Source organism: Xenia sp. Carnegie-2017, unplaced genomic scaffold, assembly GCF_021976095.1.
Source record: "Xenia sp. Carnegie-2017 unplaced genomic scaffold, XeniaSp_v1 HiC_scaffold_4, whole genome shotgun sequence".
NCBI classification, from domain to species: domain Eukaryota; kingdom Metazoa; phylum Cnidaria; class Anthozoa; order Malacalcyonacea; family Xeniidae; genus Xenia; species Xenia sp. Carnegie-2017.
Window position 1 is genome coordinate 228,229 of NW_025813504.1, and position 16,953 is coordinate 245,181.

At 35.7% G+C, this 16,953-nt stretch overlaps 2 protein-coding genes across 5 annotated transcripts in view; one reads left to right on the plus strand and one right to left on the minus strand.

Moving 5' to 3' along the window:
- Positions 1-16,953, minus strand: part of LOC124455578 (serine/threonine-protein kinase/endoribonuclease ire-1-like) — a 261,076-nt gene that overhangs the window by 209,329 nt on the left and 34,794 nt on the right. The window contains exon 1 of one of the 4 annotated variants that reach the window (XM_047006220.1): positions 4,870-5,337. The exons of 2 other annotated variants lie outside the window; for them this stretch is intronic. The gene's annotated coding sequence lies outside the window, so the exon portion shown is untranslated. Of the gene's footprint in view, positions 1-4,571; positions 4,626-4,869; positions 5,338-16,953 lie in introns of those variants that run through there. One more of the 4 variants, XM_047006219.1, reaches the window with a different exon arrangement.
- LOC124455801 (uncharacterized protein K02A2.6-like) lies at positions 1,042-2,718 on the plus strand. The gene has a single exon (XM_047006420.1). It carries the CDS (start codon positions 1,042-1,044, stop codon positions 2,716-2,718), a length of 1,677 nt encoding a protein of 558 aa, XP_046862376.1.

The window sequence follows — 16,953 nt, forward strand, 5'->3', positions numbered from 1 at the left end:
GGAGACCCACCACACCCAGAGCCCCTTTCACCAGGCACGCTCTGTTCCCAGTGGCAAAAAGAAATCAGTGTTCGACTGCTGGAACGGTTATCACAGCGTTCCCCTTCACCCAGACGACAGACACCTCACCACCTTTATCACTCCCTGGGGTCGCTATCGGTATAAGTCAGCGCCACAAGGGTACATTGCCTCGGGGGACGGTTACTCACGCCGGTTCGATGAGATTGTATCACACATTCCAAACAAAACCAAATGCATAGACGATACCCTACTTTGGGCGGATAACCTCACCCAAAGTTTTCATCAGGCTGTCGAATGGTTAGATATCTGCGGTCGAAACGGCATTATCCTCAACCCAGACAAATTTGTCTTCGGCTCAGATATAGTCGAGTTCGCAGGGTTTGAAATCACATCAAACTCTGTTCGCCCAAGCAGGAAATTCATCGATGCTATTCGCCATTTCCCAAAGCCGCGCAGTATCACTGACATCCGCTCTTGGTTTGGCCTGATCAATCAAGTCTCATACGCATTTGGAGCCACTGAACGCATGCTACGGTTCAGAAAACTGCTAAAACCCGGCACGAAGTTTTATTGGGACGAGGAACTCAACACACTCTTTGAGGAATCCAAATCCGTTATCATAAATGAAATCCATGAGGGCGTTCGCATCTTTGACAAGACACGTCTCACTTGTCTTGCCACTGATTGGTCAAAACACGCATTGGCTTTTGGCTACTCCAAAAACACTGTGAATGCCAGTCGACTGGACCACTATGCTGCCACACCGGGTGGAAGATCAGCCTGGTCGGCAGCCGCTTCACACATGCTGCTGAATCCCGATATGCACCGATAGAAGGGGAGGCACTGGCGGTCGCAGACGCCCTCGACAAAGCCAGGTTCTTCGTACTCGGTTGCACCAACCTCACAATCGCCGTAGACTACAAACCCCTGCTTAAACTATTCGGTGATCGGACATTGGAAAACATCCCAAACCCCCGCCTACGTAATCTCAAGGAGAAGACACTGAGGTACAGATTCCAAATGATCCATATCCCTGGTATCCGTCACAAAGCCGCCGATGCGATCTCCCGCCACCCCACAGGTCCAGAGAACCCCACCATGCTTCACCTCCAGGACGACATAGCAGAGTTGAAGGACACTACCATACACACCGGCTTTGACGAAAACATCGCTTCACTCGCTTCACTAGCACTTACAAACGTCGCCACAACCTGGGACAGGGTACGCATGGCAACTGCAAGCGACACCACTATGCACGATCTCATAAATGTCATTGAATCTGGCTTTCCAGCTTCACGTAATGACCTGCCGACACCACTACAAGAATACTACCAGTTCCGCCACAGCCTCTACACTGTGGACGGCGTCATCATGTACAGAGATCGTGTGGTTATCCCACCACTGTTACGCAAAAATATCCTGGAAGTTCTACACTCGGCACACCAGGGCATATCATCTATGACATCCCGCGCAGAGGACTCAGTCTTCTGGCCGGGAATCACCTCAGATATTGCAGCAATGCGTACGCAATGCAACCACTGCAACCGGATGGCACCATCCCAACCCAGCGCACCACCCACACCAACCATCTCACCAGCCTACCCCTTTCAGTGCATCTGTGCGGATTATTTCCACTACAAAGGATCCAACTATCTCGTAATCGTAGACCGTTACTCTAACTGGCCTATTATCGAACGAGCCAAAGACGGTTGCGACGGACTAATCAATTGCCTACGTCGCGTCTTCACCACCTTTGGGATCCCAGACGAATGCGCTACTGACGGCGGACCAGAATTCACCGCCGTCAAAACACGGCAGTTCCTCAAACAATGGGGAGTACACCACCGCCTCGCCTCCGTTGCATTCCCGCACTCAAATTGCCGCGCCGAGGTTGCCGTCAAAACTGTGAAACGCCTCATCACGAACAATACCGGCCCCACTGGTAGCCTCAACACAAACGCCTTACAAATTGCTGTTTTACAATATCGTAGCACGCCTGATACCGACACGAAGTTATCACCGGCCCAATGCGTCTTCGGTAGACCCATTAAGGATTTCATACCAATTTTCCCCGGCCGTTATAGGCCACACGTCACCTGGAGGGAAACACTCAATGCTCGCGAGGAGGCTTTACGAAACCGGCACATGAGAGCGGCGGAACGTTGGTCAGAACACACAAGAAGATTACCACGTCTGTCCATTGGACATCACGTAAGAATACAGAACCAAACAGGACCGTACCCTACGAAATGGGACAAGACTAGAACAGTCATCGAAGTCCTTCAACACGATCAATACCGCGTCAAAGTCGACGGGTCCAACAGAATTACACTAAGAAACAGAAAATTTCTCCGGCAATTCACACCTGTACAAGAGCAGTTACCCAAATATACTATTGATACGGACCTGCTGCTGATACCAAAAGTCTCAACGGAGAACCTTACTCCCAACAAAATGACAGCCAGCAGAAAACAAACACCGTCATTACCATGTCTAAGACCGGTGACACAGACTGATACCCCGGAGCCAGCACCACTACCGAGCACAGATACCGCAAATGGAACTTCACCAAACGCAACCAAAATACCTGAAGATGCCAGTGAACCTACACCAGCGACCACAAAACCAAGCAAGAAAGCACCACTAGCTCTACGCAGATTACTCGATTTCAACAAGAAAGGGCTGTTAGAAAATTGAGAGGATGAACAAATATCATAGAACAACTTTATATTACGCTTTCCTATACTAGTAAAGACATAGGGGGGGGATAGAGCATAATGGGATAATCGTTGAGTGATAAGGGGCCTGGACCCAACTGTTATTGTTGTTTGTCATTCGTAAACGAATGACCCCTTTGTATTTTGTCTCTCAATATGTATTTTACAAGATCCTCATTTCGTGAAATAGACTAAGTCTTATCTATTTAAAATTTCGTTTTGACATAGTTTAGAGAAACAGCCTTCGGAATGGTAGCAATTTCAAAGTGTAAAGAAATATAAATAATCAAAATTCAAAAATATACCCCACGTGCGAATATGGACTGCTTTGTTTGTGTTGAGCTATACTTCATGTCGTTTAATTAAACAGAAAATTTTAATATTTGATGCTAATCACAGGCTATGGCACTCATAGGCCATGGCATTTGATTGATTCAGTTTATTTTTGGAAAATTGAACTGATTTGGAGAAAAAGCCAAACTTAAACAAAACTAAAACAAAACTATAATTGAACTGTGATAAAAATAATTAATTCAAACTGTGAAATAAATCAAGTTTGAATTGTAAATAAATAGAAATGAAATAATATTAATAATGGAGTGGAAACACTAGAAAACTGAAACAAAACTATAATTGAACTGTTAAAAAAATATTAAAATTCAAACTGTGAAATAAATCAAGTTTGCTTTGTAAATAAATAGAAATGAAATAATGTCAATAATGGAGTGGAAACACTAGAAATTACTATGGCACTCATAGGCCACCATACAGATGTTAGAGATAAAGATTATATCAATTTAGCTCAAACTACAGATATAAGACAGTGTAAAATCTGTTGAAAGCGGCGTTGCAATACATTTCTTTGTCATAAAAGAAAAAATAGTTAGTAAAAACACAAATTATTCATATCGTATTCATATTGCATTCATATGCGACTGTCATTTTAATATTCTCATCATTCTTGTTTTGCTTAGTATGGTGCATTTAATGAACCGGTAGCTTTTATTTCTTTCGTTTTTCAAACATTAACGTATATATGAAGTCGATCATTGATAATCCTCAATATTTGCAATAATTGTAATTTACTTAACGTTCACAAAGACTATAGGAATATTGCTACTCTTAAAACATGGAGTAGATTGAAATTATGCCTGAATATAGGTAATGGCATGCAAACTTGAAGGGACTAATTTAATTTAAACGCTGCAAAATCCAGATAATGTTTGATATACAGAATAATGTTTGATATACACAAGTATCTGACATAGGACAAGACATTTCCGACATTTTCAGTTGTACCATGAGCTAATTGATGACAAGCAATCGTTTCTTGTTAAATCATTTCATTAAAATGTTCATGAATGACAATATTTAAAGTATCAATGCAAAATGGTTTATACACATATCATAAATGAAAAAATTAATTTAGAAAACACCAAGAACAGTTTTCTCAAGAATTATATAATTCATAAAATTGTAGTTCATAAAATTGTCATGAAGAAGAGAAAATATACACGCTAACAAAGCTAAAGCATCGTGAATACGTTAAATATAACACTGTCGAGATTCTGTATGTATGAAAGTTTAGTTGTGATTAAAAACGCGGCAAAAAAAACACTCTAATGTTATAGAACTGTTTAAGTCCGTATAGTTACTGGAGTATTTGTACAGAGAGTTATAAATAAGTTACATACACAAACTTTCGGCAATGAAAATTAACGTCTGACGCATCGACGCACGTCTGACGCAACGTCTGACGTCTGAAGTATTTTTAAAGAATATCAGCCTTTAATCATGTAAAGAATACAATATAACAAGGTCTGGTAAACTTACAGATAAGCCACTGATCTCCGATCACATGGCTTTGATGGACGATGTTCGTCTTAAGAAAATTATGGGAATACAATACATTTCCAATGACCAATTCAAAGCCATATGAATAAAATTGTTCATGTATGGTCTGTTTTGTCATATCAAATTAAAAAACGAATAAACACGTGGCGGAGGAAATAAGAAAGACTTATTCTAAACCATGAACATTTCATACTTTTACTATGTCTCTAAAGTTAAACTAGAGTATTTTGTATATCCTATAATTCTTCTTAAGTCGATATTTATTGATAAAACTTACTTTTTAAATTTGTCTTCGTTGTGAAACGTCTTGCTGCCAAATGATGTAACTTAGCGAGTGTCGGGAATTATGAACAAACGTTTGCAGGTAAATCCATGACGAAGGTCGTCTACCAATGGAATTTTGGTGGTCAAAACTTCCACTTTAAAATTTATTTCAATATTCACTCCCTCCTGATTTCCAATACTGTTTATATGAACGATAACAAGCGAAAAAAAACAATTACGATACCGACAGCATATCATGTGAAAATAATGCTTCAGTAATTCGTGAAACACAGTACACACACACATCATAATAAAGAAAATCGACGGTAGAGAAACGCATATTTTGGATGTAACAATTAAGTTATTTTATGACATTTTAACCTTTTAAAAGTGAAAATCAAACGGAATTCTTTAGTAGACCTGTCAATCACGTCAAACTTATACATTATTTCATTCTTCTGTGTGTTTGACTGTTTGTAAACAGTTTGGTGCTACTATTTTTCTTGCTCAAATGGATAAATCTGTGTTAAAATGCTCCTAAGGAAGCGAGAAAATGTTTGCTTCAGTCCTACGAGATAAGTCAACTGAAAATTTACCATGGATAAGCATCATAAGTGTATTGTCATTACCTGATAAATCTACTGAAAACTCATAAAGAAAGTATGTTGAACTAGAAGAGCTACAAAAAAGAAATTTATCAAGTTCTATATATATTATTGTATATTTGAAAATTGGTAACCCAGGCATATTATGATAATATAAAGGATTCTCTCTGGATTTTTATTTTGAAATTTTTATTAAGCTTTCAACTCGGTGCTTCGAGACTTCGTCAGAATGTGAGAATATATTATTTACAAAGATTTTGTAGGCGTTTGGAGCGTCTGATTGGTTGGTTGGTAGTTGAGTTGATATTATTGGATGGTATAAGATGGTATCATAATATATTCTCACATTCTGACGAAGGCTCGAAGCACCGAGTTGAAAGCTTAATAAAAATTTCAAAATAAAAATCCAGAGAATCCTTTATATTATCATATATTATTGTGTATTACTAACAGTCTTTTGGAATTGTGTAATATATGTCAAGAACAAGATATAATTTTTCAAAAATGCTAACCCCTTCAAGCACGACTACTCTTCTGTTTTGCTTAAACAACTTACAGCTACCAATACTAATTATTTATATGTACAAACTAACAATTGGGAATTAAATGATAAACAACTTGATAAATCTTTGTATTTTCCATCAAGCCTTTGAATTTGTTTCTTTTATCTATTGGTAAAAAAATATTAATGAAAGACTTACAAATCAAGTTTCTCAAAAATAGTATTTTGTACAAAGAAACTAAACATAATTGGAAAGGTCACATGTTGAAGACAGACTTTGCTTCTTTGACTAGTGAAACACCACTATGAGAGATGCTATATCTGCTCATGATCGCTTGTGTGTAACATTAAAGTTCTTAGCATCAGGGTGCACATACAAAGATTTGATGTACAGTTTCTGAATATCAGTTTCATCTATTTCAAAAATTGTACCTGAGGTTTGTGAAGCTTTGTATAATGTGCTGAAGAAAGAATATTTAAAGCCACCAACAACAAAACAACAATGGTTACACATTACTGATGAATTTATATGCAAATGGCCCTTTCCCCATGCAGTTGGCAACATTGATGGTAAACATATCAACTTGTGTGCACCTCCAAACTCAGCCTCTGAGTACTTTAACTATAAAAAACATTTTAGCATAGTCCTCTTGGCTATTGCAGATGCAAATTCTAAATTCATCTCATTTGATCTTGGAGCCCCTGGCAACCAGTCAGATGGAGGAATTTTTACAGACAGTCACCTTAAAAACATATGCAAGACATGCTATTTCCCACAAGCTGAAGAACTAAGAGATACATTATTGCCTATACTTTACTTTCTGCTTGGAGATGAGGCATTTGCTTTGAATGAAAATCTAATGAAACCATATCCACACCAGACTGCAATAGGTGATGAGAAAGTTTTTAACTATAGACTTTCACGAGCACGAAGAATTGTCGAAAATGCATTTGGATTGATGTGTAGTCGATTCAGATGTCTTTTGAGAACATTGGAGTTGGATGTTTCACATGCAATGCAGGTGGTGAGGGCCTGTATGGCACTGCATATCCAAATCTAAATTGAGAGTCATCTGATTATTTACAGCAAGCTCCTGAAAATCTTCCTCCCTACCAATGACGATGTACATAATATCGACTTCTTCATTAGACACCACTCTCGTTTGATCCGGAACACGGACAATCTGCTCTGGTAAAAGTATTCCATGCTTTCTTCTTTAACTGTGGCATTTAGAGATTCTTGGATTTCCATAAATTGGACTCCGCCACAAAAGTCTTGTTGACGGTCATCCAAATTATTGACAACACCAGCATGAGCACAGGTCAAGGCATAGTACATATCATTCTTAAGGCAGAACATTGTCAATGTTCCAAAACTACTCTCGGTTCTTTCCGCTATAATTTTAGACAGCATTCGAAACTTTGCTTCTTTCAATGGTTTAGATCGTAATTCGATGTATTTCGATGCTTTCCATTTTAACTTTTCATTGATCTCATTTTTGATAGCAGCATCCGAATTTTCTTTCTCAAAATCAACTGTGACATACAAATGAGGAAACGGCATCTTCTTGTTTGGGCGAGCTATTCCATACTTCCCACTAAGCCACGACCAACTTAAACAAGAAACAACAACTATATATTGTCTAAAAACTATTTTTCGTAATGTTCCAACATGCACAGGTCAACATACATAATCGATATCCCATGAAAGAAAAATTACCTTTGGAGAGCCTTGTGAACGTCAGCTTTAATATTCTTACTTTTGTCTAGAAGTTTATGGAAGTTGTCGTCATGATTTGCTTCTAAATATCATAAAAATATAATTGATAACTTTGGTGCACCAACATTAACTACGATGAAACTTCCATACGATAAGACATAAATAAGACTAAAAATTGACTAATCATATACATGGGATCATAAATTACTTTGCTCTGGATTCTGTGTCGAATACCTGTTTTGCAATATCATTTATTTAAAAAGATCATAGCAGGAAGTACACTGATAAAAAGATTATTTTGAGTGTTATCTCAGCGCGCTGCGTAGAGTGAATAAATATATGGAAAATTTACAAGTATTATTGTCGGAATAGAAAAAACTAGAATCCCGATGCAAAAAAGCTTAACATGAGATGTTTTCAAACTTTGTTTAGAACGCAGGAACATAAAACAGAAAAGAAAACTTTCTCATACATTTTAACAGTAAGAATCATTACTTCGTTATAAGTTATAACATACTTTCAACATATTGAAGACGTTGTATTTTTTAGTTACTTTAACTACATGTAGCTAGAGTGCTCAGTTCCTAATTTTTAGAACAAATAAATTCTTTCAAAGATTATGCAATTTCAATAATTTCACAGTTGTTAGCAGAGCAAGGAAGGTGTGTTATGTACTGCAGCAATTCTGACTAACTTTGTAAACTTTTCTATCAATTTTACTATTTGTTATTTATTTTATAAAAGTTTAATTATCAAATGGTACATTAGGTTAACCAGAAACTCCAACTCTTGCTGCAATAAAAAAAACGTTTACAAATAATTGCTGCGAGCAAAGCAGAGAGCTTCTACATTCTTATGTGTGTACGATATCAAGATTTTTATGGTATGTACAACCAGCAAAATGCAGCAAAGCAGAGAGCTTCTATATTCTTATGTGTGTAGGATATCAAGATTTTTATGGTATGTACAACTATCAAAATGCAGCAAAGCAGAGAGCTTCTATATTCTTATGTGTGTAGGATATCAAGATTTTTATGGTATGTACAACCATTAAAATGCAAGCAAAGCAGAGCTTCTATATTCTTATGTGTGTAGGATATCAAGATTTTTATGGTATGTACAACCATTAAAATGCAAGCAAAGCAGAGAGCTTCTATATTCTTATTTGTGTAGGATATCAAGATTTTTATGGTATGTACAACCATTAAAATGCAAGCAAAGCAGAGAGCTTCTATATTCTTATTTGTGTACGATATCAAGATTTTTATGGTATGTACAACCAGCAAAATATTATGAACGACGTAATGTTAAATTTTGCGCCATTCATCAAGGTGATGAAATGTACAGATGATATGTACAGGCACTTCGTTTTCTATTAGATATTTTTAGTTAAGAAAAAAGAAATTTTGAACAGTATTGTAACAAATGAAACGAAATAGACTAACCAACGGTAAGACAAATGAAAAATCTCTTCAGACTATAAATTTCATAGATGAAATTCAAACATACCTAACAGTTTTTTCTAACAATGGTATTTAGAAAAAGAAAAAATACATGCTAAGTACTTTAAACATAGAAGCTGGTTAGTATGTGTATTTTATAGGAAATGAATAGTGACATAGGATCTTTTACAGTTACTTGCTTAAAAACCACTGTAAATACGATATACAGCACTAATTAAAACAAAACTGATTAAAGTTACAAAATTGTGGCATAGCAACTTGCTAAATAATATGACGCTTTTTTTATGTTACAAAAACTTTACAGTTTTTTGGTATTTCATGTACTTTGTTACTACAGTGTAGACACTCACGTATGTTCTGTTTTGTTACTACAGTGTAGACACTCACGTATGTTCTGTATTGTCACTACAGTGTAGACACTCACGTATGTTCTGTTTTGTCACTACAGTGTAGACACTCACGTATGTTCTGTTTTGTCACTACAGTGTAGACACTCACGTATGTTCTGCTTTGTCACTACAGTGTAGACACTCACGTATGTTCTGTTTTGTCACTACAGTGTAGACACTTACGTATGTTCTGTTTTGTCACTACAGTGTAGACACTCACGTATGTTCTGTTTTGTTACTACAGTGTAGACACTCACGTATGTTCTGTTTTGTCACTACAGTGTAGACACTTACGTATGTTCTGTTTTGTCACTACAGTGTAGACACTCACGTATGTTCTGTTTTGTCACTACAGTGTAGACACTTACGTATGTTCTGTTTTGTCACTACAGTGTAGACTTACGTATGTTCTGTTTTGTCACTACAGTGTAGACACTCACGTATGTTCTGTTTTGTTACTACAGTGTAGACACTCACGTATGTTCTGTTTTGTAACTACAGTGTAGACACTTACGTATGTTCTGTTTTGTCACTACAGTGTAGACACTCACGTATGTTCTGCTTTGTCACTACAGTGTAGACACTCACGTATGTTCTGTTTTGTCACTACAGTGTAGACACTCACGTATGTTCTGTTTTGTCACTACAGTGTAGACACTGACGTATGTTCTGTTTTGTCACTACAGTGTAGACACTCACGTATGTTCTGTTTTGTCACTACAGTGTAGACACTCACGTATGTTCTGTTTTGTCACTACAGTGTAGACACTGACGTATGTTCTGTTTTGTCACTACAGTGTAGACACTCACGTATGTTCTGTTTTGTCACTACAGTGTAGACACTCACGTATGTTCTGTTTTGTCACTACAGTGTAGACACTCACGTATGTTCTGTTTTGTCACTACAGTGTAGACACTCACGTATGTTCTGTTTTGTCACTACAGTGTAGACACTCACGTATGTTCTGTTTTGTCACTACAGTGTAGACACTCACGTATGTTCTGTTTTGTCACTACAGTGTAGACACTCACGTATGTTCTGTTTTGTCACTACAGTGTAGACACTCACGTATGTTCTGTTTTGTCACTAAAGTGTAGACACTCACGTATGTTCTGTTTTGTTACTACAGTGTAGACACTCACGTATGTTCTGTTTTGTCACTACAGTGTAGACACTCACGTATGTTCTGTTTTGTCACTACAGTGTAGACACTCACGTATGTTCTGTTTTGTCACTACAGTGTAGACACTCACGTATGTTCTGTTTTGTCACTACAGTGTAGACACTCACGTATGTTCTGTTTTGTCATATCAAACTAACAAACTAATATAAATGATATCAAATCGCGAGTATTTTATGTTCCCCCAGGCTCACTAAAATTTTATTGTGTCACTGATGTATTTTGAATTTTTCTAAAAATGTTCAAAACTACAATTAATGTTGCGATTTAACTGGGAAACTTACTTTTTAATGCAACTTTTCTCTAAAACTCTCTTTCTCTCAAACGAGATAAAATCTCTATAGGCAGGATCTATGAGCCAATGTTTGTAGGTAAATCCATAACGACCGTCAAGACTACCAATCAAATTCCCTGAAATTAAAAATTCAATAAAATATTGTAAAAGTCATATGATATTCAAAACTGCCATGCAGCTGCCTCGTATGATCGTTTAGCATTTTTTGAGGATGAAACAACAAGTTGATAAACTGAATGATCGGTTGATAACAACAAGTTGATAAACTGCCATGCAGCTGCCTCGTATGATCGTTTAGCATTTTTTGAGGATGAAACAACAAGTTGATAAACTGAATGATCGGATGAAACAACAAGTTGATAAACTGAATGATCGGTTGATTTTGATCGATTTGCGACTTGGGAACGCTATGTATCATAAACGAGAATCAAAGCTTTACATACGTTTAGGAAATTCATACGCTCTAAGTACCCAAGTAACACCTGAAAAACAGAAAGAATTGAAGCAACGTTGAATAGTGGAATGCCAACTTCTTGTTCGGACCAGCAACTCCATATGCTTAAAGCAGCCATGTGACACTAGAAAAATAACAAGAATCCAAAACATGCTAAATTTTTTGGAAAAATGTACAAAATTTTCAGCTAGTGGAAACAAACTCTAAAGCTTGATTCCCATTTTGTACTAAAAACTACTAATAACTTTAACAGGTCAGATGTTTCCTCCCTTCCACATTTAGAACTGTTCCCTTTTTTAACATTGTACACTGCACTCACAGTGACTGTACAGTTGCTCCAAGTGAAATTTTTCTTTGAATATAACGTGCTGCAATGTAACATATTTTTTTGCGTGTACAGTATTGCTGCATTGACGCGTTTTTATCGTTCAGCTTCGTTGAAGATTGCATTTACAAATTTTCTTTTTTCTTCCATGGTAAAGTTCAATTGCTACAGTAGTCCCTGTAGACGATACATTTTTTTTGTCAAGCATGCATACATGTTGAAGAAAAAAACAACAACTTGAATTATCTTTTTGAAAGCTAATCAAAATTTGTTCTGTCGAAGGATTAGGAAGGAGATTCGCGAATTGTTAACCATGCGTAAATGTGGTGTTGTGCCACAGGTTTGTCAGCTTTTCAGCTGTTACGTGTCCCCCTCTATAATTAAAGTCCTTACTTACTATATAATTAAAGTCCTTACTTATTTAACAAAATTTTATGTTCTTATCTTATACCGTCAAGCTGTTGTGTCTTGACTCCTTTTATAGCTTGTAGTTCTAAATTACATCAGAAACCATATAACATTAGTTAGACTCAAAATGAACACCAATATGTACAACAAACCCTGCAAAATGTACCCCTACACACATCAAACCATGCGAAGTGTACCCCTACATACACATCAAACCATGCTAAGTGTACCCCTACGTAAACATTAAACCATGCAAACTGTCCCTACCGCCCCATGTACATCCAGTCTACCGACTTTCAATCCGAAAGCGGCAAATGAATATATTTTGAAATTTAACTAAAGAAAAAAATGCTAGATGAAAGAAGGCGAAAGGGAGACAGGTTTCTACAAATTTATGATGGTACTGTTGCAGGCTGTTGCATGTTTATGATTAAGGAGTATTTATAAATAAATCATGTTTGAGGGAAGTTATGTTAACTTTGTATCATAGAGAACGTTTGGTTTGGGAAATATTTTAGTATATCATCCAATTATAACTGGTTTTATATACGTTACTCAGTAAAAAACCACTTACGAATTCAGTTGGTGTTTCTTACGAAGGTGGAACATCGCTTTTTAAAGATATCTGAAATATAAATATTGGAAATTAGACAAAAGGAAAGAAATTAAAAGATTATGGAGATATACATTAATTCTTTTCATAAAAAAAAAACAAGAAAAATAAACAAAGATTATGAGATTATGATAAGAAGCAGTAAACTACAGAAAACCAACATACAGCAAGAATTTGACGACAAGTAACATAAGACGAAATTAAACAAGAGCAGTTTCATAAAAAGATCAGAGCGATTCTCACATCACCACGTTGTTTAATTATGGTAGGAAATCAGATCTTTAAAGGTGAATACCAAAGTGGAAGGGGGATAGTACCAATTATTAGAAAAGAGAATACAATTTAGGAATATAACTACAGTGATAGCGACCTGTGAAGATCGACCCTACTTTGTGACCAAGGAATGGTTACTGGAAAGATCGACCTTACTTTGTGACCAAGGAATGGTTACTGGGAAGATCGACCTTACTTTGTGACCAAGGAATGGTTACTGGCAAGATCGACCTTACTTTGTGACCAAGGAATGGTTACTGGCAAGATCGACCTTACTTTGTGACCAAGGAATGGTTACTGGAAAGATCGACCTTACTTTACTTCGTGAGCAAAAAATGTTGTGAAGAGAGATCTTGCTCTGCATGCAAAAAATTTGAAAATATTTTCTTGATAAACATGGCAAGACGTCTGTAAATCAACAGAGACGGGCAAAAATTAAAAGAAAAACAAGTTTTACATACATTTCCTTTAATGTTAGGTGACGGTGTCTGAGATTGTATTTTACCGATCTAAAATTGTTTAACGTAACGTTAGATTCACATAACCACGTGATCGTGACAATTTCTTCATGAACCTACTTCCCATGAAAGCTCTTTTTTGATTGGATCAAATGAATAGGTACCAACTAAAAACATGGAACACAAGTCATAAATGTTGATGGGAAACGTCAATGAAGAGCAATGAAACATCACACTGTAATGTTTAATATTTTATGAGTTTTTTTACAGTTTGTAGTCAAGTTAAGGTTGAGAACTTGTTTAGGAAATGAAACAGTTACGTTAACATTCTCAATCTAAATCAAATATGGAAGCTTTGAGTGATATGACCCTGAAAAAGTTATCATACAGCACATTTGATTTAATATTATAATGTTTGAACGATGTAGTTAGTTTTATACACGAAACCTTTATAGAACATGAAAAAATTGGAGAAGTTTACGTTATATCTTGAACTTTATAAATGTAAGAAGATGTAACAGCATCAACATGACTATACACATACATACATGAAGTGTATTCAGAAACATACTCCAAATAAAAGGTTCATGTTCATCTCAATATCTGAGAAACAAACAAGACAGTTTTTCTTTCATACACTAATAGTTCAAATTTATTGCCAACTTAAGGGTCTGATGACAAAAACATGGCTAAGAAGTTTGCTACAAAAAAAGGTTCTTACTTGCTGTCTCCAGTAACTTTGTTAACAACATTTCTAACTATACTAGGAGGTCTTATCAACTCTTTAAGAACATTTGATTCTGTTGCAAGTGGAAATCCATTATTTAACATCTCTTCTAATAACTTAAGGATATAAAGATATAATATCATACTTCACATCACACAAAGCAGAAAATAATTGACATTCATCTATGAAACAGCTGGATTCTCTACAAAACATACAAATAACTCTTGTTTAAACAAACCTCATATACAATGACATAAATATTCTTTGATTAAGTCAACCATTTGATGAAGAAATTCAATCACAAACAAAGGTGGAACTGGAAAGGAATGTTTTCACTTTATCAATAATAATAATCATGACAGACGGCTCAATTATTTTTGCCAACCATTCAGAATGCCTAATGTATGCCTTTTGTAGAATGATAACACTTCCTTTCAATGTATATATGTCAGTATGTAGTACTCTTGCAATCAATACTGGCAATCAATCTCTTTCCATTGTCATTGAAATAACCTTTAAAATAATATTCATCAAATATGATGTAATATAAACACAAACCTTTACATATTTCAACAACAGAAACAAAGAAGAGATCATGGCGAAATATACTGATAAGACAACTGAATCCTGTTGCAATTACAGGAGGAATGTCTTCAGGAGATTCGGCCTAAAAAATAAACTAAAAAGTTTATATATGATATATGATATTTAATTTGTTTAGGAGCATTTTTGTCAGAAAAATATAACATGAAAACCGTTCATGAAAGAACCTTAAAACTTCTCAACCAAACAAACACAAACAACAATTTACACATATATTCATTTACCTTTCCTTGAGCTTCGAAAAAATAATCACAAACAGAGCGTCCCAAAACACTTCTCCAATGTTTTTCCAGAAATATATCCCTAAATGTACGAGAAAGATACGATATGACCCACTGTCACCATCTTTAATGTACAATAATGTTGTGATAGCAAGTAAATAATTGTGGAAACTGAAATCATTGAAATGCACTTGGATACATCTGCCTGACGTCAAAACTGTAAAATTACTGATACCAGCTATTGTTTTATGATTTTCTTGTCATTTTGTTACTGTATTGACCATGTCACGTGACGGTAGATGACTCTCAATCTCATCCTTTAATATGTTTAATTTAAAATGTCTTACTACATTTTCGCTATTTCATCTCACTCATATAAGCATAAATAACTTTTCACGTCAATAACAAGCTTTATGAGCAAAACCAACAAAAGAATAAATTACAAAAACCAATTCAGTACTCACCCTAAATGGTTGATGTAAACAAATTTACGATGGTATTTTTATTCAACGGTGTTTCCATTTAACAATAGTAAGTATTCCTCTTCCTAAACCTAAAGAGTACTCGTTGTCGTAGTCGTACTCTTGCTAAAGCTCCCTAATGTCTCGAGTCGGCGAGTCCATATCAACATGAGGAAAACTTGGTAAAATTATGCATATTTGTGTATATCATATTCTGCAAGCGTGAATTGTCTGCTGACAATACCATTCAGTGTATTGTAAGATTGTAAGATATTGTCAGCACACGCGAAACAAAGATACAACCAGGATACTGTACGTGTGTTCCACGCTAGAAATCACGAAGAAGTATTTTTACTGCAATATCTGACAATGGTTACGAGTTACATTAACACACAGAAAACACACACTTTACTTTCTGTTGCTTATTGAAAGCAGAAAGCATACTCTATGAGTTTGATTCAGACATTTTCCATCTTTTTATAGTTAATCGTGTCTTTATTTTACTTTTACCTTCTCATGTCATCCAGTTTACAATAAATCCAAAGGCATACATGAAGAACTAAAGATGTATTACAAAAAATCAGGAGTTTTTAATTCGTTTTTCACTTCTGTCATTATGAATTGAAATTCGTATGGTCTCATGGGGGGTCATGTAGATTTAAACCAAACATTTAACGTAATAAATCTAGAAAGAGTTAAACGATTTTATATCAAGCAAATCATATTTTTCTTGTTTACCAACCACACTTCTTTGAGCCGCAAGGGAATATATAAAAATAGCACATTTGCTTCCTTTTAACGATTATTTTTATTAGAATAATTATGTTAACCTATGTCATGATAAAAGTTAATATTTGAAACATACATCCAAAACGTTTCCTAAAAACTGTCAATAGCTTAAAAAATGCTTACATTTTGACAGAACATATGAAACAATCAAAAATATTTATATTAGGACAAAATTACGTATCCATATGCTTCAAATTTATGTTTTGTCACTTTTGTGTAGATCTCTACTTTACCCTCAACAGATCAACTTTATTATAACTTGCTGCTACATTACCTAGGAATGCTGCAGTTGCTGTATTGAACGGAGCCTGCCAGCTAAAATCAAGTAGCTTATGGTTTATTTAACAACAACTGTCGTTTTTATCGACTTCTCTTGTTGGTGATTTTTCCGATGGTAGTCCAAAATTCCTCTTGTTTTAACATTTTCAATCAAGTCACATTCCGGCAAGGGACATTAAAGTTATTGTTTGTAGAACATATAAGGTCCAAGATCATAATGCTTTGCATTGTGCCCAAATTTGTCACAACATTTATCTCTTTGTTTCTTTGTGCAAATTTCACAAATAGTTTGTCTCACAGGGTCACCCTTCCATGAATGCGCAAATGGACA

Excerpts from the sequence above, each read along its gene's own strand:
- LOC124455801 (XM_047006420.1), top strand. The coding sequence starts at position 1,042 with ATGATCCATATCCCTGGTATCCGTCACAAAGCCGCCGATGCGATCTCC.